Source organism: Adiantum capillus-veneris, chromosome 10, assembly GCF_014529385.1.
Source record: "Adiantum capillus-veneris isolate H3 chromosome 10, ASM1452938v2, whole genome shotgun sequence".
NCBI classification, from domain to species: domain Eukaryota; kingdom Viridiplantae; phylum Streptophyta; class Polypodiopsida; order Polypodiales; family Pteridaceae; genus Adiantum; species Adiantum capillus-veneris.
In genome coordinates, this window is record NC_140940.1 from 87155871 (window position 1) to 87179095 (window position 23225).

Consider the following 23225-nt stretch of genomic DNA (forward strand, 5'->3'; position numbering starts at 1 on the left):
AGCGATTGCGAGCTGCAAGTAGGCCTGCAGTCAAAGGCCAGCAGTCATCCCAAGTGGAGGATAGCTCACCACTGGAGCCAGCCACCTCCGACAGCAATCTTGACAATACTCCACCGAGAAGGAAGTCAAGGGGCAAAGGTTTTGTTGCTTCTCCTCTGCCCTACAAAAGATTTAAGGCTTCTAACTCCCAAGGATCCCCAATGTCAAAGTACATGCATGCAGGAAAGGGGAAGTAGGACTCAGGTACTCTCTCTCTCTCGTTCTCTCTCTTTCTCTCTCTTCAATGAGGGGGCCACATTTGGAAGTTGTAAATCAAGAAAAGCATGACACATTTCTCCAGCATTCCCCGACTACTAATCTGTTAGTGAATCCTCTCACCCATGAGAAAATTGTGTTGCTAAGCATATGCTACAATCAACACAGAGGACTATGCATTCACCTTATATGCTTGTTTTTGCAGTAGCCCCTAGCTGCAATCTAGTTATGTATTCTTTCACACTGATCAGGTGCTTGTGCATTATTGTCATCAAACATCAATCAACAATCAACACAGAGGACTATGCATTCACCTTATATGCTTGTTTTTGCAGTAGCCCCTAGCTGCAATCTAGTTGTGTATTCTTTCACACTGATCAGGTGCTTGTGCATTATTGTCATCAAACATCTAATATCTAACCATCCCAAATGATTTTCTCATATTAAACTGATCATTTAATATGGGATAATAAACGGGAACAAGGGTTAGAATATAGACATGTGCTTACGGATCTATCTCAACACAGGGCCAATGGTAAAGGGGCCCAAATGAGAGATGGTCTGTCAAAGAGCAAGGTTAACTAATGAAGCTTAAAAGACCTCAGGGTTAGCTTCATTAAATACCTCCAATGGTTAGTGTTAAAAAGTCCTTTTGACCTGAAGCAAGCTAGGGTTGTGCTGGAGGTGAGAACCTTAGGTATAAGCTAGGGTTGTGCTTGAGGTGGGAACCCGACCTAAACTTAGGCAAGCTAGGGATGTGCTTGAGGTGGAACCGGACCTAAACTTAGGCAAGCTAGGGCTATGCTTGAGGTGGGAACTCCACCTAAGGTGCTTGTCATGCTTAATGACTAAGGTACTTGAGGTACTTTTCACATTTAATGAGGAAGTTGCTTGAGAAGCTTCCTATGCATGGGGGGTAAGATGTTTGAGTCAAAAAGAGAACCTACTCACTTAATGAGGAAGTTTCTTGAGAAACTTCCTATGCATAAAAATCTCAAAGTTAGGGGAATTCTAAAAGAGCACATGGGACACATGTCAGACTCTCACTAAGCTAAACCACATGGCTGCTTGAATGCTATTGGTTGGGCTAAAGAGGGGTCCAATGAGATTTTAATTCCACCTAACAATTATCTAGATATTTTCAAGCTCTCGCTTTCTAAGGGGTAAGGAGGACACTTGTCAAAATACTACCCATGTGCTTGACTACAGGCTGCATGTGATTGGCTAAGGGGAGAGGGGTCCAATGAGCTTGTAGCAAGTAGAATTTTTGCCCAAAGCAAGGGGGGGGGGGGGGGGGGGGGGGGGTGCTAGGAGGATATACACCATCACACACACTCACTTGAGAGAACATTCTCACTTGGTGAAAGTTGAGGAACACCACCTCCTTCTCCAAGCTTGTGAGAGTGAAAGCCTGCACCAACACTCTTGCCTATGAAATGCAAATCCAACCAAGAGCCATGCTTCAATGCTTAAGCTTTCCATCTTCTCCATCTCCATCACTATGCTATTATGTATGCTAGCAAGAAGAGCAATGATAAGTGAGGAACTAATTCTTTCTTCTGTGGAATGTTTCTTCTTCCTCTTCCCTATCCTAATTCCCCGCTAGCTTTCTCCACCTTCCAAGGTGTTTGAGGCCTTGGGACCGAGGCTTGGGATAGTTAAGCTTTCTTCAAGTTTATGTTATATTTGTGATGCATGAATCTTTCCATCTTCATTGCATCACCTTCTCACAAAGAACACAAAGATTGTATTGTACCAAGTCTCTCTTGATGGGAGAAACTATAATACAAATGCCTATTGGAGGGGGGACCGGCTCCATATGAATCCGGTCCTCAACTATTGTAATGTTCTCTAAACTCTCTCTCTCTCTCTTGCAAAAGTATTGTTCATGCCAAGTTAACTAAGTACCATGTCTATGTTGCTACCATCAATTAAGTTCACCCGCTATGCTCACAAAGTAATCTCTTAAAAGTGCTTCACCTAATTTCCTAATTCCGCTACTTCCAAAGTTCATAGGCAACTTCCATTACAATTGTCTTAGGCATGCAAGGTGCATGCTTAGATGATTGCATCTAAGGAGAGCCCGCGCAATTGCCTGTGTAGAAATTACTTGACAGCCCTATTCTAGTGGGTTCTATAAGGTTTTAATCTTATAATCCTATGTGGTGTGCAGGCCAATGGAAAGCTCCCAAGATGAAAATCCCACTACAGGAAAAGTTTTGTGTAACAACAGAAGAGTTTAATGTTGTCCATGGTGTGGACCCCAAATTGGTGAAGTGGGATCAGATTACAGATTTGGAGTGGTTCACTGTATTCAAAGACGCGAAGGATTGCAACAAATATCGCTTCAAATGTAGTAGCATTCATTGCGACATGTACGACCAAGTACTTCAGCTGCACTACAGGGTGTACTAGAAGGTCCCCCACCAACATGGAAATTAATTCGGCTTTTCGAAGGGTTTTGTAAAACAATTCAGTCCAGTGGCAATTGTAAGTGGCTCAATCATGCAGTTCAATTGGGCTGAGTTTTTTGTCTAGCATTTGCAGGACCTTCGAGAAAAGGGATACTATGATGCCCATGTTGAAAAGTGGAGGGTTTGTAATACCCACCCCTCAAGTCAAAAAATGGAGGAGCGCTTCGCGGAAACAAAGAATGATTGCGCTGGCCAAGTAGCTCTGAACGTTGTTTTTGCTGCTGGGGCAACACCCCTCTTTATTAACACCTCTCACAAAGTAACAACAAGCCTGTCATATTTTGATTTGCAGCACATATGAGTGCAAGTGACCATCTCAGAAATCGACTGTAGGATGCGAAACAATAGCTCAAGAATGCGGGTCAGGAGCTTGAAGCTGCAAGGGTTCTGAAAGCAAGCCATGATATGGTCAGCCCTGTAGTACTTGCTATGAGACAGAAGCTTCATGATGCTGAGAATGAATTGCGGTGTTTAGGCCTCACTGACAATGTGGATGCAAGGAGAGAAACAGAGCTCAAGGTAAAGATCGAGACACTGAAAGAGACACTGGATGGTTTGGGGTTTCCTCATATTGAGGACACCCCCACTGCTGTTGATAGTGACATAACCTATCTTCATGTAAGTGCCAATGGTTTTTGTGATTGAACCTTATGTTTTGAATATGTGCACAACTATCCTATGTACTTACCATGCCTCTATTTTGATTGGTTTGTAGATTAATGTGGAGGTGCAGGAAGTGAAAGTGCACGTTTGCGATAGTCAATTGCAGCTGCTCATGCCGAATAAGTAGGATTATAAAATCTCCATCATCCCCACCGCCCTATGCAAGATAGCTATGGACATTTTTAAAGAGTGTATAGGAGGGGTATGCGATGGGAAAACAAGCAATGTGTGTACTGGCTGTGGTCTGCCACTAGAAGTACACGAAATCAGTGCAATGGTCAAAATGTCATGTGAGTATACCTATCACCTAATCTGCTTTGTTGTTGCATGCTCCCTGGGGACCAAATGTAGAGCTTCTACTTGCTAGCAAAGGGTACTAGTTGAATGGTGTGGCAAGGTCATAGAGCAAGGACCTCCAATCACACAGAGTTCTGGTAAGATAATGTTAAGGAACAGTTATCCAGCCTTGATTCCTACACTAGCCCTATGTATGCTAGTTAGAATAGAAGGTATGGTAGTTAGCTTAGTGGGTATGGTGTCTAGCATATTGTGTATGGTAGTTGTCAAACCAAGTTATGCTAGTTAGCATACTATGAGATATAGTTAGCATACATTGTCATGGTGGTAAGCATATTGTGTATGCTAGTTAGCATGGTGGTAATCATACTATGTATGCTAGTTACCATAGCTAGTTATCCTAGCTAACATATTGTGAATACTAGTTGGCATTTTTTGTATGCTAGTTAGCATACTATGTATGGTAATAAGCATACCTTCTATGCTAGTCAACAAATGTTGTGGGTTAGGTCAACACATGAACATCATACACAGCAATAATAACCATCTACTCCACCATACTTCATTAACAACAATTCAGACACAGTAAACATGACTACTCTAAATATCAGAGTAAGCAGAGAATACACTGAATAGTTGCTGCACTGCACCATCATCATCACATTCATATCAGAAAACAGATACATCGTGCGCAGATCCATTCCCCACTTATATAGATAAATCCGACTTAACTACCCAGTCACAAGACATTCAGCAGACTGCAACTGAAATACAGTTACATCCGACTTAGCAAAATACAGCTCAATAAATATCCGATAAGTCAAAATCCGACTTAGCTATTCAGAGTCAGTTTCTAACATGTGCCTCTCAACACATGGCACGCCCCGGTGGTAGATTTCGCAAAAATCTGACCCGGATCCACATATCCCTTGATCAGGAATCCACCCTCTGCTGCACAGCTTCTTCCTTACTCTGGTCCTCAGCATTCACTTTATGATCCACCAGCTCTGCTTCCTTTACTGCATCTGATTCTGCTGCATCATCTTTTCCCATTTCCACCTCTTGTGCTCTATCTGCAATCTCAGTATCGATCTGCTCTTCTGCCACTTTCTCCTCAGCTACATCCTGCATCAAAAAACTATTAGTAAAATTCTCCTCTTTCTTTTCTGCCTCTGCAAGCTGCTGTCTCTTATTCTCTTCCATCTGCTGAACCTGCTGCTTCAAACAGTCTCTCTCCTTTTGCAATTCCTCCACTTCCTTCAACAATTGTGCTTCTACCTCATGCACTAACCCTGCCTTTAACACCTCATATGGATACTTAATGACAAATCTCATTCTTTCCTTGGTCTTTTGCCACATCTCCTGTGCAACCAAAGCTAACTGCTGCTTGAGAATAGACACTTCTCCTTCTTTCATTAATACTGCACTCAAGCTAATTTCCTCTTGTGCCAACATCTGTTGCTCTAATATCTGCAAAGGTTCCAATCTCAACCTCTGCATCTCCACAGTGACCTGTAACTCTGCATTCCTCTTTGCCATGTCTTCCAATTCCAAAGCAACCGCTGCCTCCACTTTCTCAGTCCATTGCTTAAACTCCCCCAATGATCTCTTCACTTTTGCTAACTCCATCTTCTGTTTCCCCACTGTTTCCTCCATATCCTGCTCATACTTTACTTTCATCATAGCTATCTGCTCTTCAAACTCTTTCACCTGTGACACCTGTCCTTTAAACTCCATCAATTTTTCTGCATTCCTTTCAGCTTGCATACTCTGAACCTTCAGCATATTATTCTGCTGCCTCACAAATTCCTGCACCTGCTGCAGCATCTGAACTACTTTATCACTGTCCAATTTCCCAGTATCTACTGATACTCCAGAGACTTCCTCAGTACTGAAATCTAATCTAGAAAACACTCTGCTGACTGGTTCAGACTTCTTCCTCTTGTTGGATAATGTGAAAGCCTTACCAAGCTTTATTGGTGTTTCCTCTGCTTTTACCTGCATTGGTGAATCAACATCCATGGTGCCAAATTCTGCAAACTTCATTTTTGTTGTGATTTCTTCAAAGGCCTCTCCTGGAGTATATTTGGCTTTCACCAAATCCTCATAAGCCTCCATATGCTTAGCATTAAACTTCACAAATCCTGTCTTTTCAGAATGCACCATGATGGGATGCTCAATCTGAACTGACTGCTGCTTCTCCTGCACCAGTTTTTCTGCTTTCACAGGCCACCTTGCTTCACCATTCTGTACTCTCTGTGCAAAAAAAAACAATGCTGACAAGTAACCACATAACCTACTATTTGCCTGTGTCTTCCTCTTGTCTGAAGAATGAATCTCTGCTGCCAACTTTTCATACACCCAGTGAGCCCAGCTCACTTCTCCTCCCTGCTCTGCATAGCTTAATGGTGCAAAGTTTTCTTTTGACATATAATCAAACTTCACAATAAAGCATAGCCTCTCCAAGTACCACTTAAGCTGCTCTCTCCTAGCATATGCCACATTCTTTAACATGTAATACTGCCTGCCTCCTTCTCTTGGACCAAACTCCTTTTTCAGTGCTTCCTCTGAACACTTTGGAATAGGTGTATTAGGATGCAAAGGCAGCTTGAACACCTCAGACACCAACTCCACATTGAGTACCACATGCGGTGACACTCTCCCCTTAGTCTTCCTAAGTATTTCCAACTGAGACTTTGCATATACATTGTTTCTACATTCTTCCCAAGGCAGAATGGCAAACTCATACAATCCTACCTGCTGCAACCATATGGCGTTGCGCTCTGCCTGACAATCTATGTCAACTTTGAAATCCATAAAAGGGTCCATTAATGTTTGCATCACCTTACCTTCTGACACAGGAGTCGGCATTGGCGTTTCCTCTTCTGCAGAGTCACTGTTTTCATCTGCACTGCTAACGTCAAGCCGCATTGGCAGAGCTTTGCTTCTCAAACGTCGCCCCAAACCTTCGGTCTGCTCCTCATCAGGCTGTGGTTGCATGGCCATCAATTGCTTTGCTTTCGGCATGGCAGGACTGAATAAAGCTTCTTCAAGCGAAAACCCGAATGCTCCGCGTTGCTGCATGTGTACTAAACTTTTGTTGCATGTATGATTATACTCGCTGCACCATGCACACATATCTCCACCCAGTATCCTTGAAGTGCTACGAAACTTCTTTTCAGCACACTCCCCGAAGTTATTAGTCCGGCCTAATAATTTCTTATTAAAAATTCCGACTTGGTCAGTTCCGACACAGGTACTCTTCCAATATCTACAATGTTGAATCGGATGTGCACTTTGGAACTGCCTACTTCCTCCAACCCGTGAATTATATGGGATACTATGAAAAGACCTCCTCAAATCCATGCAAACCAGCATTTTTCCTTTTCCTTTTGCTGATTCTGAATCTCCTGGCTGTAGGGGTATTACAGTTATGCAGGCTACACTTGGCCAGTCCAAATGAGGTGGCTTTCCCTGAAATTTCTTCAGCCTGAAACCATTAACTGCCTTTTCCACTCTTGTACCAAACACATCAGCTATGATGAATGTCCCTTGTCCTTTATCCTGCACAATCTGATATGGTCCCTGATATCTCAATGACAATTTACCAGGATGTGGTCCCAGCTTAGAGTTGTACAACATTACCCAATCTCCAACCTGAAAGATCTTGAACTTCACATTCTTGGTCACCCATGCTTGTCTTCTTCTTTGTATGACTTCAGTAATGTAAGAGCTTACCAACCTATCCTCCTCCAGCTGCATCAGATATTTGTTCCTGTATAGTACTGACAACTTTGGAGACTGCTTCTCTGTTGAGACTCTTAAACGTGGTACCCCAAACTCCATAGGAACCACAGCTTCCAGCCCATACACCAGCTTGAATGGTGTCATACCAGTAGTGACTTTGAAAGCTGTTCTAAAGGACCATAAGGCAGAATCCAACTTATCATCCCAATCCTTCTGATTCTCTGTCACAATCTTTTTCAAAATCCTTACCAGTGTTTTGTTGGAGCTCTCAGCCTGACCATTAGCCTGTGGATGATATGCTGTAGACTTCTTGTGCATAATCATATGTGTCCTTGCTAGCTCTGAAATTACTTCATTCAGAAAATGAGTTCCTCTGTCACTTACCAGCTCCACTGGACACCCAAACCTGGTCATAATGTTATGATAAAGAAATCTGGCCACACTTGAAGCTTTATTATCCTTCAATGCTACTGCTTCTACCCACTTAGTGCAATAATCTGTAGCCACTAAAATGTATCTGCATCCCCTCTTGGAAGTTGGTTTGACAGGTCCTACAAAGTCCAAACCCCACTTTTGAAAAGGTTCCAAAGGCAAAATAGGATGATCCCCCATCCTATCCCTGTTTGAATCAGGTTGACCTGTTTTCTGACAAATTACACATCTTTTGGCATAATCATGTGCATCCTTTAAAACTGTAGGCCACCATAATCCAGCCTGCAAAATCTTCTTCCCTGTAGTATCTCCAGAGAAATGCCCTCCTGCTGTGCCTGAATGTGCTTCCTGCAAGACTGCACTTTGCTCAAATTCTGGTACACATCTTCTTATCACTTGATCAATGCCTTTCTTATATAGTGCCCCTGCAATAACTAAATAGGGTCTGGTTTTCAGTGCAAATTTTCTTCTCTGATCAGCATTGAACTCCCTTGGTATAGTTCCATCAGTCAAAAACATCAGCAATTGATCATACCAAGACTCAGTCACAGCAGTCTGCACATCAAACAGCTGAGCATCAGGAAGTGCATCATCTACCCCAGTAGGTGCTTCACCTGTTTCAATCCTGCTTAGATAATCTGTAATTACATGCTCCTTCCCAGGAGTATGCTCAATCTGAAAGTCAAACTCCTGCAATAACAACATCCATCTTGCAAGCCTTCCAGTAAGAAGTGGCTTCTTGATCAAATACAACAAGGCCTGATGATCAAGATGAAAAACTATCTTGTTCCCCAACAAGTAATGCCTGAACTTATTCAATGCATATACCATCCCTAAAGCTTCTCTTTCTGTCACAGGATAGTTTCTTTCTGCACCTGTGAGAACCCTGCTTGCATAGTACACAGGTCTGAACCATCCCTTCTCCTTCTCCTGCATCAGTACAGCTCCTATTGCTATATCCGAGGCATCAACAAACACATGAAAAGGCAATGACCAATCAGGTGGCTGCAAAATTGGTGCTACTGATATCATTTTCTTCAACATCTGAAATGATTTCTGCTGAGGTTCATCCCATACAAATGCCACATCCTTCTTTGTTAATTGAGTTAATGGCAAGCATACATTAGACAAATACCTCAAATATCTGGAGTGCCACTTTGTCTGTCCAACAAACCTCATTAACTCTTTAACATTGGTAGGAACTGGTGCTGCTTGAATGGCTTCTATTTTCTTGACATCTATAGCCATTCCTGCTTCTGACACCACATGTCCTAAAAGTATTCCACTCCTCACAGCAATTACACTTTTATAAGGATTCAGAGCCATCCTGAATTGTCTGCATCTTTCAAAACAGAGCTTCAGATGTAGCAGATGTTTATCCTTCTTTCCAAACACTGAGAAATCATCCACAAAGACTCTCATAAAGTCCTGTAAGTAAGGTTCAAACACCTTATGAGCAACAAAATTAAATGAAGGTGGTCCATTGGTTAACCCAAAACTCATCACTGTGTAGGCAAAGGCTCCCCATTCAGTTATAAAAGCTGTTTTATGCTGATCCGACTCAGCAACACTAATCTGATTATAACCAGAAAAACCATCCAAAAAGCTGTACATTTCATGACCAGCTACTGCATCCAACACAGCATCACAAAATGGCATAGGAAAGGGATCAGTAATGGTTGCTGCATTCAATTTTCTATAATCCACACATACTCTTAAAGCTCCATTTTTCTTTGGCACAACCAGTATAGGAGACAACCATGATACTTCATGTACAGGTTTAATGAACCCTACTGCCAGGAGCTTATCAAGCTCCTCCTTCACCTGTTTGGCAAAGTTAGGATTCATTCTATATCTTTGCTGCACAATTGGTTTTGCACCCTCTTTCAAATTAATCCTATGCTGATGTAGTGCTGGGTCAATGCCTCTCACCTGAGAATAATCCCAAGCAAACACATCCTTATAATCAACCAATAATTGCAACAGCTGTGCCAGAAATTCCCCTTGAATGTGTGCACTCACTCTGACCATTCTTGGTTCTGCCTCTATTCCGAAATTTAGCTCCTGAAGCTCCTCCTTTTCTACCCTGCTTGATGCCCCAAACTTCTTTTCATAGATTTTCTCAGCCATATCCCTGGCCTCCTTTTCTTCCTGCTGAATCTGTTCCTTATCAGACATAGCATATTTCTGGTCCACCAACTGTAACAGTTCCTTACCCTGCACTGTCTGTCCTGGTGCTAAACCTATATCTGGCTCATCCTGTTTCTTACCTTGCTGTAACATGCTTTCCACATCTACTTCAAACACAGGTACAACAGTTGGATTGGCCTTCAAGAACTCTTCCTCTTGGTCATCTGTGACCTCATCAGCAAAATTAATAGTCTGAGCAAACAGTGGTTTCTCACTTAATGGAACCATCTTCCTTCCCCTCATAGGTATGGTTACTTTCTTTTTCCCTTTTTTCAATATGACAACATTTTCTCCCCAGTCCTGTCTTACTTTAGCCAATCTGAACCAAGGCCTTCCTAATAGCATTTCATATGCAGCTGCTGAGTCTGACATTCTGAGTACCACAAAATTAACAAAAAAGGATAATCCTGACACCTGAATTTCCTGTGCTTTGAGAATTCCCAAAGGTTGTACCCTAGATTGGTCTGCCATTTTCACCTGAAAAGGTGCTGGAGCCATAGCTCCCAACTCCATTCTTTTGTACACTGCTTCTGGTAAAATATTCACCCCAGAGCCTCCATCCAATAACACATCATCAAAATTTTCTCCAAGAAAGTGTACTTTAATAACTGGTACCACAAAGTCCACATCTGCTGGATCAATTCTATTTGCTGCTGCTGAATAAAACTGCCTGTCCATTGTGCCAAGTCCATTCAGGTTTTGCAGCTTTCTGAACAATCTGTCTTTGAAAGCTGGAACCAATTGCAACAACTGATCCAAAGATAATTGAAGAGGTGAGCTAATAAGTATTTCAAACCAATCCTTATCCTGTTTATTTTCCATCTCCTTACTCCCTTTATTCTGCTCTTGCTTCTCATTTGGGTCATCCTCAACATCCACCTGCTTTGCCTGGTGTTTATCAATCCTTTTTGTAACTTGATCTCTTACCCCTTTTTGCTCCTTCCAATCCAAAGGTGCTTTATCCTTAGACCTAGTCACTGCTAGAACTTCAACATGATCCTCCTGCACACATTGGTTACAGTCACAAGCCCATTGATGTTCCTCTTCATTCCCTTGCTGCTCCTGTTCTTGGTCAGTATCTTGCATCTGCTTATCCTGAGAAAACACATCAAACAAGATTACATTTGCCTGAGCTGCTGGCTGATTTTGCTGCTGCTGCTGTTGCTGTTGTTGCTGATTTTCAGGTGGATTGGGCTGATTATATCTCACAATGGGCATTCCCCTTTCTTCCCTATGCTTCACCCATAAAGCACAATTGGGACCTACCCAGTGATCTGGTGCACCACAGTACACACAGGGTCTCCTATTATTATTGTTCTCCTGCTCTCTCCAAGGAGGTCTAGGAGGTCTTGCCCTCTGAAATGGTGGTCTTCCCCTAAATGGTACTGCTTGATTTGCTCCAATTTCTGGTCTTCCTCTTCCTATGTTAGGTGCTGTCTGCCCTCTATTCTTTGGATTATACCAACAGCTAGCAGTACTATGTCCATCCCTTTCACAAATGTGACAATACACTTTTTCTTTAGGTGCTACAACAGAATAACCAAACTTTTTAAGTTTGCCTACCAAATCTTGCTCAATACTCTGCTTTTGCTTAACTTTCTTCTTCTTACTGCTCTTTTGCTTCTTTCTTTTTTCTGTTTCCTCATCACTGTCTGATGGTGAGTCTGAATCTGTGTTCCCACTGGAATCTGTGTCTTCAGATGCTTCTTCTGAATCTGAGTCACTGTCTTCTTTTCCTTTTGCTTTGGTCATGCCAAGTCTCTTCTCCACCCTTGCAGCAGCAGTAACAAGGTCATCCAGACCTCCAGCAATATCAATGCTAGCTACTGCTCCCTTTAAGCTGCTTCTCAATCCTTTCAAAAAATAACCTGCTAACATTTCATTAGTGGGTCTTTCATTCCCCTGCAATCTTTCTACTAAAATTCTGAACTTCTGTGCATAGTCTTCAACCAGCATCTTATTTTGCTTAATGTCTCTGAGTTTTCTCAGGACATCAGTCGGAGTCTTCTCCTTTCTAAATCTCTGCAGAAATGCCTGCTTCAAAGCATTATAAGTAGCAAAATGTGCAATGCCATATTGGCTGAACCAACTCATGGCCTTTCCTTCCAATGTGGCAGCAAACTGTTCCATCTTTACTCCATCAGCATACATCACCTGATAGCCACTTGCCTGCCACTTAGTTTCAAACTGTGCCACATGACAGTCAGCATCTTCCTTACTCCCTGCTCTAAACTTGGCTGCCTTGACCTTTGGGTTGGGTGGTGGTTGAGCCATTGGAATGGGTTGTGGTGGTCTCCTAGGTCTTTGCCTGGTAGCACCCTGAAGTGGGTCAAACTGGATCCTTCTCCTGGTGGTTCTTCTTGCCAGGAATAAAGCTCCAATAAATTGCCTCACTCTCTCTTCTCCTGCTGCTCCTGATCCTACCCCTCCTTGGTCTACAGGTTGCTGCCCCTGAGCATCGGGTGATTGCTGATTGTCATGATCATAGTTAAATGGATCAATGTTTCCAGCCTGTGCTTGAGCCCTTGTGTAGTACACTCTTCCTACTCTCCTGTCTCCCTCTGACATGCATCATTACTTGAAAATAAACGTTAACCCAGCGGATCGCCAAATGTGTTGTGGGTTAGGTCAACACATGAACATCATACACAGCAATAATAACCATCTACTCCACCATACTTCATTAACAACAATTCAGACACAGTAAACATGACTACTCTAAATATCAGAGTAAGCAGAGAATACACTGAATAGTTGCTGCACTGCACCATCATCATCACATTCATATCAGAAAACAGATACATCGTGCGCAGATCCATTCCCCACTTATATAGATAAATCCGACTTAACTACCCAGTCACAAGACATTCAGCAGACTGCAACTGAAATACAGTTACATCCGACTTAGCAAAATACAGCTCAATAAATATCCGATAAGTCAAAATCCGACTTAGCTATTCAGAGTCAGTTTCTAACATGTGCCTCTCAACAACAAACTATGCATGCTAACTAGCATAGAGAGTTTCCCAATTAGAAACAAAGTATGCTAATTAGCATGTTAAATATGCTAATTAGTGCACAGTGTGCTAACTAGCAAACAAGGTATGCTAATTAGCATAACTTGTATGCTAGTTAGCCCACACAGTGTGCTAACTAACATACAGGGTATGCTTATTAGCATATTTAATATGTTAATTAGCATAAATTTTATGCTAATTAGAACATTGTGTATGATGGCTAGCATGCAAGTATGCTAATTAGAAAAAAGGTATGCTAATTAGCATGCATAACCATACCTTTTTTTATAGTTATCATACTTGCATGCTAGCCATCATACACAATGTTCTAGTTAGCATAAAAAGTATATGCTAATTATTATTTGATAAGTATAAAAAAAGGTATGATAATTAGCATACTCAGTATGCTAGCTAGCATTTGGTGCATGCTAACAAGCATTTAAAGTTTAGTTAGCATACCTTCTTTGCTAGCTAGCATTATGTGTATGCAAGTTAGCATACCTCTATGCTAGTTAGCATACATTTTGAGCTAGCTAGAATAATTTGGATGCTAGTTAGCATACCTCTTTGCTAGTTATCGTAATGTGTATTTTAATTAGCATGCACAATATGCTAACCAGCAAAGCTGGTATGCTAATTAGCAAAGACATTATGTTAATCAGCATAACTTATCCTGTAGTTAGCATACCATCTATGCTAGCATACATTGTATGCTAATTAGCATACAACTATATATGCTAATTAGCATACCATTTATGATAATTAACATAGCATGTATGCTAATTAGCACACCATCAATAATGAGCATATCATCAATAATTAACATAGCATGTATGCTAATTAGCACACCATCAATAATGAGCATATCATTAGCACACACACAGTTTTTCCTATTAACATTTTATGTATGCTAAGTAGCATACATTCTCTGCTAGTTAGCAAACACACTATATTCACACTTCCTTGTTAGCATATTTTGTATCCTAGTTTGCATATCAATCATGGTGGTTAGCACACTTTGTATAATAGTTAGCATAGACAAATGTCTACAGGATATAGATGCCTACCATACATGGAATGCTACTTGTCACACTATGCATACAAGCAATCATAATGGTATCGATGAAAATTAACGGGTGAATGGAATGCACAGGTGTCAATGATGTAGGATGCGAAGCTGACAAGACCCCTATCAATCAAAGGAAAGAAGAGAAGCTCTGTAATGATGAATCTGATGAGTTGGATAGACAGCATGAAAGGGTAGATGTAATGACATAACATGTGACAGCGCAAGGCTATTGCATATGGTAAAGAAACAGATGATGATGATGAAGATTTTATCATGATTACTCATCCCAAACCCAAACCCCCTATAGATGATCAAACAAGCATCTCAGAGGAAACAATTAGGAGTGTGCAAGAGGAAGGTAGGAATGCTCAAGAGGAAGGTTTCAAGACTAACAGTGGGCTAACTGTGTAAGACGCCAATGATGACAGCCCCTTGCAAGGTTTTGTAAACAAAGTGAAATTAAAGAGAAAAGGTGGTCTGGAACAGATTCTAGAAGAACCTTGGGACAAGAAACGAACACAGCAGAGGTGAAAAGAAAGCCATTTGCTCACATGCTTGCAAGAAATTATGTTGAATCTGTTCCCTGTTGTGTCCAAGTTATGTAGTGTTAGCAAGCTCCACACCCTATGGCATGTATCTCTCTGGATGTTTATAATGGAAAAACTCTTTTCAATATTATTTTATTGTGCAACAGTTAAGTAGTAACTGCTTGTCCTTTATGATGTCTTTATTCGATACCATTTTTGTGTCACATGGCAAGAGAAACTACAGTTAGTTTCCCTGCATGATTTGAATTATTCCATTGCATGCAAAACCATACGAAAGTGGTGTATTGACAAGGCTAGACAGCTACAAAAAGAAAAAGACGAGATTGAGAAGCGCCTAGCTAGCTATCTTAAACGCTTAACAAAAATTAATGAGTACTTCAGTTATGTTCATCCCTCGGTGGAAGTTATTTTTTCTAAGTGGTATGCACTATCAAACCCAATATGCATACCGAATCCATTGCCAGACGAGGGGGGCGCTTCGGTTCTTGATTTAAATGGCCTGCTTGTTCAAGTTGTAGAGCTAATGCACGGTGAAATGATACATGTGCAAGATAGGAGGTATGTATTTTGTCACAGAGACAGCCCACGGATTTTTGGATTGGTGCCTTTGATTTTTCCATGTCTATATATGGAGCACCAGCATGGCACCTAAAGTGAATGCAATATTAGAAACAATATTCAAAGAGCAACGGGCTAAGCTAAGAGGTGTTTTTACACAGAGTCATTGTAGTGGCCAGCCTTGGAAGATATATAATAAGCCTGTATTCTTGAAGGATTTGAGATTGTTTTGGAAGAACTGCAACTTTGGCCCCCAAAACAGACTAATTATTGACGATAGTATGGTCAAAGTGTGCTAGAACCCTGAAGGAAGTTGGCTTGCTACTCCTAAGATAGAGGACCAGACCAAAGAACATCGATAAAACTTCCTGATAGATACTTTGAGCAGTTGGCTGTTCCTATGGCTGCAATTAGAGGATCATGCAGTGTATACAAGTGAAAATGCATTTGATACTACCCCAGATTTTTTTTCACAACAAGTGATCGGGAAGCTGGAATCAGAAATGCATCGGAGCAACGAGGCCCAGCGTAATGAAGACATGCGTAGGAGACAAAGGGAGGCTAATGAAGAAGCTGAAAGACATAAGAGAGAGAGGCTACAGAGGGAAAAATTAAAGAAACACGAGCAAGAAGAAGAAGAAAGAGAGCAAGACCCAAAAGCTCAACAAACAAAGAAGCAAACAGACACTTGGCAAAAGCGAGTGTACAAGCGCGCTAAACCATGATCTTATCCAGAGTAGGAGGCTCTCTGTAGTTTTGTAACATTATGAGGTAAATTTGTACATTTCCTTTTCAATGTTTGTAACTATTCCGACATTCACTTCAGATAGTAATGATCAGATCCTATACTATTCCTTTTTTGAAGAGAATACTATGTGTACTGTTGGCATTATTTTTTGTCTTGTAAACATTGAATTTGTATACATTTTCGTTGGAAATCAGCAAAGGTATGCTAATTAGCATATTGTGTATGCTAATAGCAGACTGTTTATGCTAACACAGCCAAAAAAATATGCTAATTAGCACACCATGTATGCTAATTAGCATACTCACGGTAGCTAATTAGAATACCGAGAATTTTCTTTTGTGCTAACTTCCACTCACAACATACCATAGTATGCTAATTAGCATATACAATATACAAGAAGCTGCCATGTTTTCTCCTTGAAACGAGCAATGGTATGCTAATCAGCATACTATCTATGCCAACTGGCATAAACAATATGCTAATTAGCATACATGGTATGCTAATTAGCATTCCTTCAATTAGCATAGTGTGGATTTTTGTTTTTGCTAACTTCCACTCACAGCATAGTATGCTAATAGCATACACAGTATATAGAAAGCTACCATCCCTTCTTGAAACCAGCATACATTATGCTAATTAACATACATGATATGCTTATTAGCATACACAGTATACAGAGAGCTGTTATCTCTTCTCCTTACAACCAGCAAAGGTATGCTAATTAGCATACTGTCTATGCCTACTGACATAGACAATATACTAATTAGCATACCTTCAATTGGCATACTGTACATTATTTTTTGTGCTAACTTCCACTCAGTATATTATGATAATTAGCATACACAGTATTTAGAAAGTTGCCATCCCTTGTCCTTGAAACCAACAAAACTATGCTAATTAGCATACTGTTTATGCCAGTTAACTATGCTAATTAGCATACCCATAGAATGCCAACCGGCATAAACAGTATGCTAATTAGCATACACAGGATGCAGAGACCTGTCATCTCTTCTCCTTGAAACCAGCAAAGATATGCTTACTAGCATACTATTTATGCCAACTGGCAAAAACAGTATGCTTATTAGCATACATGGTATGCTAATTAGCATACTGTAAGAAATTGTACAAAGCCGATCAAATTAACTTGGCTGTTGAGAAAACACTGTAGAATGATCCAATTATGTCAAATATTGGTATTTTCGGAACTGTAACCAGAGCTTTATTAGGGTTAGAATTTTTCATAACTTAATTTCAATAAAATCTGAAAAAGTTACGGGCTCTGAAAGGTTACACTATGAATTTAATTAGTTAAGTAAAATTGAATGGTTTCAATAATTATTACTGCTAAAGACTTTTTATCCTAAGATTCTAAAAATTGCAGATATTTCCAAGTTTAATCATTAAAAGTTAGGAAAAATAGCAAAAATTGATTATGGAAGCTGGGGGGCTGTGTGGGGTAGTAATGAACCTACCCAAGATAGATTTAGCAGCAGGGGGCGCCATCTTGAGCCTAAGGGGCTGCTTGAGCTGCAAGCAACTGCCTTTTTCAGCCTATGAGAGCTTGTGAGTGCCAGAAATCTATAAATAGGACCCCTTGCTCGGAGCCTTGGTAAATTCTCTCTCATTTAGAGGGACCTCTAAGTAGAAATCCCTAGAGAGCAAAGCTCTAGTTGGTTAATCAACGATAATTAGCACTAACCTTTTTTAATTAGTAAAACTATGTTAACTTGTTTATATTTTTTTTAATTAATTAAAAATTAAACCTATGTATACTCTAAAATTCTCTCCGAATTCATAATTCACTGATGATTATTGAGATTAAGCTTATAGACGCTAAGCTAATTAATTATTGTATTATATTAGGAATGAAATTACTCATTTTAACCATAAATTAATGATAATTATACTAATTAAATTTAGATTAAGATGAGATAATTATCAGAGCTGTGTTATACTATCATTATGCTATGAAAAATATCTTATAATTTTTTGAGTAATTTTTATAAATATTTAAGCAGAATTACACTGTTTTTTAGAGAAAAGTAAAGGGGGAAATAATCAAATTAATTCAAAATGCTTTGAGATAATTATTCGAGGTAAATCACATTTTATAGAATCCATGATTATTATCTTAACCTCAAAAAATTAGTTTAACTAATTATCTTAGCAGAATTACACTATTTTTAGGGGAAAATAGAAAAATAATCCAGAATGCTTTGAGATAATTATCAGAGGTAAGTCACATTTTATAGAACCCATGAAAATTATCTTAACCTTAGATAATTGGTTCAATTCATTATCTCAACAGAATTATACTATTTTAGAGAAAATAAAAGGGAGAAAATAGCAAACTAATCCAAAATAATTTGAGATAATTATCAGAGAAAAAACACATCTTGTAAAACCCGTGATAATTATCTTAACCTCAAATAATTAGTTTGATTAATTATTTCAGTAGAATTACAATTTTTTTAGGGAAAAATAAAAGGGGAAAAATAGCAAACTAATTCAAAATGTTTTGAGATAATTATCAGACGAAAAACACATCTTATGAAATCCGTGATAATTATATTAATTTCAAGTAATTAGTTTAACTAATTATCTCAACAGAATTACACTATTTTTAGGGGAAAATAAAAGGAGAAAAATAGTAAACTGATTCAAAATGATTTGAGATAATTATTAGAGGAAAAACACATCTTAGGAAACCCTTGATAATTATCTTAATCTTAGATAATTATTTTAGCTAATTATTTCAATAGGAAAAACACTATTTTTAAGGAATAATTAATGGAGAAAATATTAAATTAAATTAAAAAGATTTAAGATAATTATCAGTGGTAAATCACATCTTAAAAAAATTGTGATAATTATCTTCACCACAGATAATTAGTTTAGCTAGTTATCTTAGTAGAAAAACACTATTTTCGAGGGTAAATTCAAGGGGAAAATTAGTAAATCATGTGATATGATTACATGCTATTTATCAGAGTTAGATTACAAGATAAAGAGGCTGTGATAATTATTTCAAGATTATAAAAGTAGTATAGATATTTATCTAAGTCAAATTATACTAATTCTAGCTGAGAACTAAAGAAAGAAATTAGTAAAACATGTTATATGATTACATGCTATTTATCAAAGTTAGATTACATGATAATGAGGCCATGATAATTATTTCAAGGTTAGAAAAGTAGTATAGATATTTATCTAAGTCAAATTATACTAATTCTAGCTGAGAACTAAAGGGGAAAATTAGGAAAACATGTGATATGATTACATGCTATTTATCAAAGTTAGATTACATGATAATGAGGCTGTAATAATTATGTCAAGGCTAGAAAAGTAGGATAGATATTTATCCAAGTCAAATTATACTAATTCTAGCTGATAATTAAAGGGGGAAATTAGTAAATCATGTGATATGATTAAATGCTATTTATCTGAGCTATATTACATGATAATGAATTTGTGATAATTATTTCAAGGCTAGAAAAGTAGCATAGATATTTATCTAAGTCAAATTATACTAATTTTAGCTAAAAATTAAAGATGGAAATTAGATACTTGACTTGGAAAATTAGAAGATAATTACCAAAGGTCAAAAACATCCTTATCTACTTGATTATAATTGACCAAAAGTCTTATTTTTTGCAAAAGATTAATTAAAATAAATAGATTTTGCAGTCAAAAGTTTTTAGGAAAATTATAGTAAGTGTAAACCTATGATATAAAGTTGAGGAAATGAAATCTTTGAGAGAAAATAAATAGAAATAATATTAAGCTCAAAATAAGCAGATTCCAAGCTTAAAATTCGACGGGGAAATTAGGAAAAAGATATAGAAAATTAGAAGAGCTTAGAAAATCCTTAGGGAAGCTGTGAAAAAGCTATCATGCCTATATAGGCAAATAAGAAATTACTAGGTCAAGAATTTACCAATTAAGACTATAAATTTAACCTAGATTTGGGTAAAATTGAATACAAAGGTTGAGTTTAGCTTTCGGATAATTTACCTAATGATTAGATGTCTTTTTAATAAGGAATAAGAAGTTATGGCACCTAAAAGGACCCAAGCCAATCCTACATCTGATGATGATGTGGCAGAGCTCTAAAAAGAACTGGAGCGTCATACGACGATGAAGCTGGGCCTAGTAGTAGGCCTACGAAGGAGATTCTTCAGACACCAATGCAGCAGCAGATGGACGATCAATCCCAGGTGGATTTTCATTATTCAATTAAGTCTTTAAACAGTTTAAGTTCTTTTATAAGTTAGCATTGCATACGTAAGGAGTGAGTAAGAATCAAAAAGGGAATAATTGACCAAAAACGGAAGGTAACTTCCAACGTGCATTTGTTTATAATGTAGGAAAGAATTATTTGGATTAAAACTCGTTGAATTAGGAAAGATATGATTGATCATCCTTAAGACAACTTGTCTCAAGGCACCTCCGACTCCTTGGTATAAATTGATGATAATGATGGCTTTCCAGCCCACGGATAAGCCGCTTACCCCCATGAACGATGAGTTTCTACTCCGTGTCATGTCTTAATGTTTCTACATAAGTTAGGATATCGTTTTTATCCTAGGGGAGCCGCCCGGTTGTATGGGCAACTGGTTTGGTGTATGGGCACCCGGAACCTTGGGTGGGGGTTTATCCACTCCGGATTGTGAATAAGGAATGGGTGCCGTTTTTTTCACCCTTAGGTGGTCTTGAGACAAGAAGAGTACTGGTCATGGTTATTATGGACAATGTTTTGATTGACAGTACCTTGTCTTAAGTTTAAAGATGTCTGTTTGCAAAAAGAATGTTTTCAATACTGTTTTCAAGGGCTGTTTTAATGAAATCTGGTTATGAAGGATAAAAGAAATCATTATTTTAATTGTGATAAGAACGTGTAGTGATTAAATATCAAATGAATCATGTGTGAGTGTGGGGTGGTAAGTGGGGATTGACTAAGGTTGTTAATCATGGACGGGGACCTGATTAGTCAGGTAACTATCCATCCCCACGCACTAAAAATGTTTAGAAACTTCTCCACTTGGAAGAGGAGTCCACCAGCGGCTCTGCCCTCACATATGTTAGGGGGAAAAAAGCGTTGGTTGAGGATACTTAGCCCAATTTGTGGAAGTTATAGGGTTGAAATAGTTTTTTTGGACTTTTAATACGTTGTCCCGTTTCCGCTGCGAGACAGGATTAGGTCTTCTTCTAAGGCAAATAGACCCAAGCCATTGTCAATGGTAAAGGTCTATTCCTTGGATTTGTCTTGATTAGAGACTCTGATTTTTATCAGACCTAGAGACCTGTCAAGGATCCCATCCTGATCTTGGTATTGGTGGGTTGGGGATCTCACACATACTGTGCATTTATGTTTGTGCTAACTTTCACTCACAGCATAGTATGCTCATAAGACCACACAGTATACAGAAAGTTGTCATCTCTTCTCCTTAAAACCAGCAAAGGTATGCTAATTAGCATATTGTTTATGCCAAATGGCATAAACGGTATGCTAATTAGAATACACAGTGAACTAAAAGCTCCATCTCTTCTCCTTGAAACCAGCAAAGGTATGCTAATTAGCATACACAGTATACAGAAAGTTGCCATCTCTTCTTCCCTAAACCAGCAAGGGTATGCTAATTAGCATATTGTTTATGCCAATTGACATAAACAGTATGCTAATTAGCATTCCACTCACAACATAGTATACTAATTAGCATACACAGTATACAGAAAGATGCCATCTCTTCTCTTTGAAAACCAGCAAAGTTATGCCAATTAGCATACTGTTTATGCTAACTATCATATATAAGTTTATGCTAATCAACATAAATAGTATGCTGATTAGCGTTAGCATACACAGTAGACAGGAAGCTGCCATCTCTTCTCCTTGAAAACCAGCAATAGGTATGCTAATTAGAACATTGTGTATGCTAATTAGCATAACATTTATGCTAACACAATTAGCATACCTTCTTATTATCATATTGTGCAAGCCACTGGCCTTCTTTGTACACATCTTTCCAAACTCTGATGCCTTTCTTATAAGCTGGGTGTGCCTTCTTTTATAGTTTCCATTTATATTTGTGGGCTACCTACCCAAACCATATGGAGTCCTGCTGTAAAAAGCCTAAATTGTAAGACATCAAAGGAGGCAGACTTTGAGCTTGTTTGATCACCTATCTAGAGTTCTACATTTTCTTGATGAGCTTAGATCCTCTATGTTTAATGAGACAGGTTGTACAAATGATCTCTCTTAAACTGAGACCCCTCTGTGATAGACAACAAAGCCATGTATACACAAATCACACAAGAGACAGGAGATACCCAAGTTTTTTATAGAACTGCATTATCTCCGAGAAATAAGTATATTGAAGATGTAGAGATTACAACTTAAAAGTTGAAGGGCATGCTATTATAGATTTCTTCATAGCTTTCTGGGTTGATTGTGTACACCTGCCGTCTCCTTGGGATGTGCTCCATGGGTATTTTGATACATCGTACCATATGTGAAAGTATGTGGACGATGGGCTGCTTGTGGTCTAGCTTGAAGGTGTATGCATCCAATTGCTCGTAATACAGACCTTGCACAACATATGAGCCTCTATCAATTGCATTGCCCCACTCATCGAGGTACCCCTTCTCCACCTTCTCCTTTGTTGCAACACACTTGAACAGGTAGAAATCCACATCCTCGACGCTGGTAGAAGCATCTGGATTTACAAAAAATGTGTCGCTAGCACATAGAGCACTACTCAACACATCATGATGACCTTCATCCGTGAAGTCATCGGAGGCGGCTACTTCATCTTCCAACTCAGAATCTGACATAGCCTCATCAGGTAATGGCAGTAGAGTATGATAATCCCAAGGTTGCATGTGACCTTTATTGACGCACTGATTCCATCTTCCATGCATGCATGCACCACAGAAGCATGCCAAGGCTCTTGTTGCAAGGGCAGTGGATTCCCAGGGTTGTGACCACAAAAAGCATGCAAAGAGCGAGTTTTTGCCATAGTGGCACAATTCCACTTCACCTTCCTGTTCACTTCCCCCTCTTTAACCTCCTGAACACACGGGCACATTCCCTTTCTTTTGAAGGATAGTGTGAAGGTGCTCCCTATGATAGGTTGGCTTGGCAATAAGCAACCACATCAACAGCACACCGCAAAATAGCTCCATTAGGTTTTAGTTGTCCATGGGTCAAGGTTCTTTTCACAACTGCTC

The 23225-nt window shown here is 39.2% G+C and overlaps 1 protein-coding gene across 1 annotated transcript; it reads right to left on the reverse strand.

Moving 5' to 3' along the window:
• Positions 1–4622: 4622 nt before the first annotated feature.
• LOC147449192 (uncharacterized) lies at positions 4623–6773 on the reverse strand. Its single transcript, XM_086522566.1, has 3 exons — positions 6549–6773; positions 5787–5945; positions 4623–5687 (listed from the first exon to the last, which is right to left on the reverse strand). The coding sequence occupies exons 1-3, from the start codon at positions 6771–6773 to the stop codon at positions 4623–4625; spliced, it is 1449 nt and encodes a 482-aa protein (XP_086378692.1).
• Positions 6774–23225: the final 16452 nt, after the last annotated feature.

Coding starts and splice junctions, on each gene's coding strand:
- LOC147449192 (XM_086522566.1), bottom strand. CDS start 6,773: ATGCAGCAACGCGGAGCATTCGGGTTTTCGCTTGAAGAAGCTTTATTC. Junction 5,946..6,548: donor AAACGCCAATGCCGACTCCT/GTGTCAGAAGGT, acceptor TTTTTTGCACAG/AGAGTACAGAATGGTGAAGC. Junction 5,688..5,786: donor TGGAGGCTTATGAGGATTTG/GTGAAAGCCAAA, acceptor TCACCAATGCAG/GTAAAAGCAGAGGAAACACC.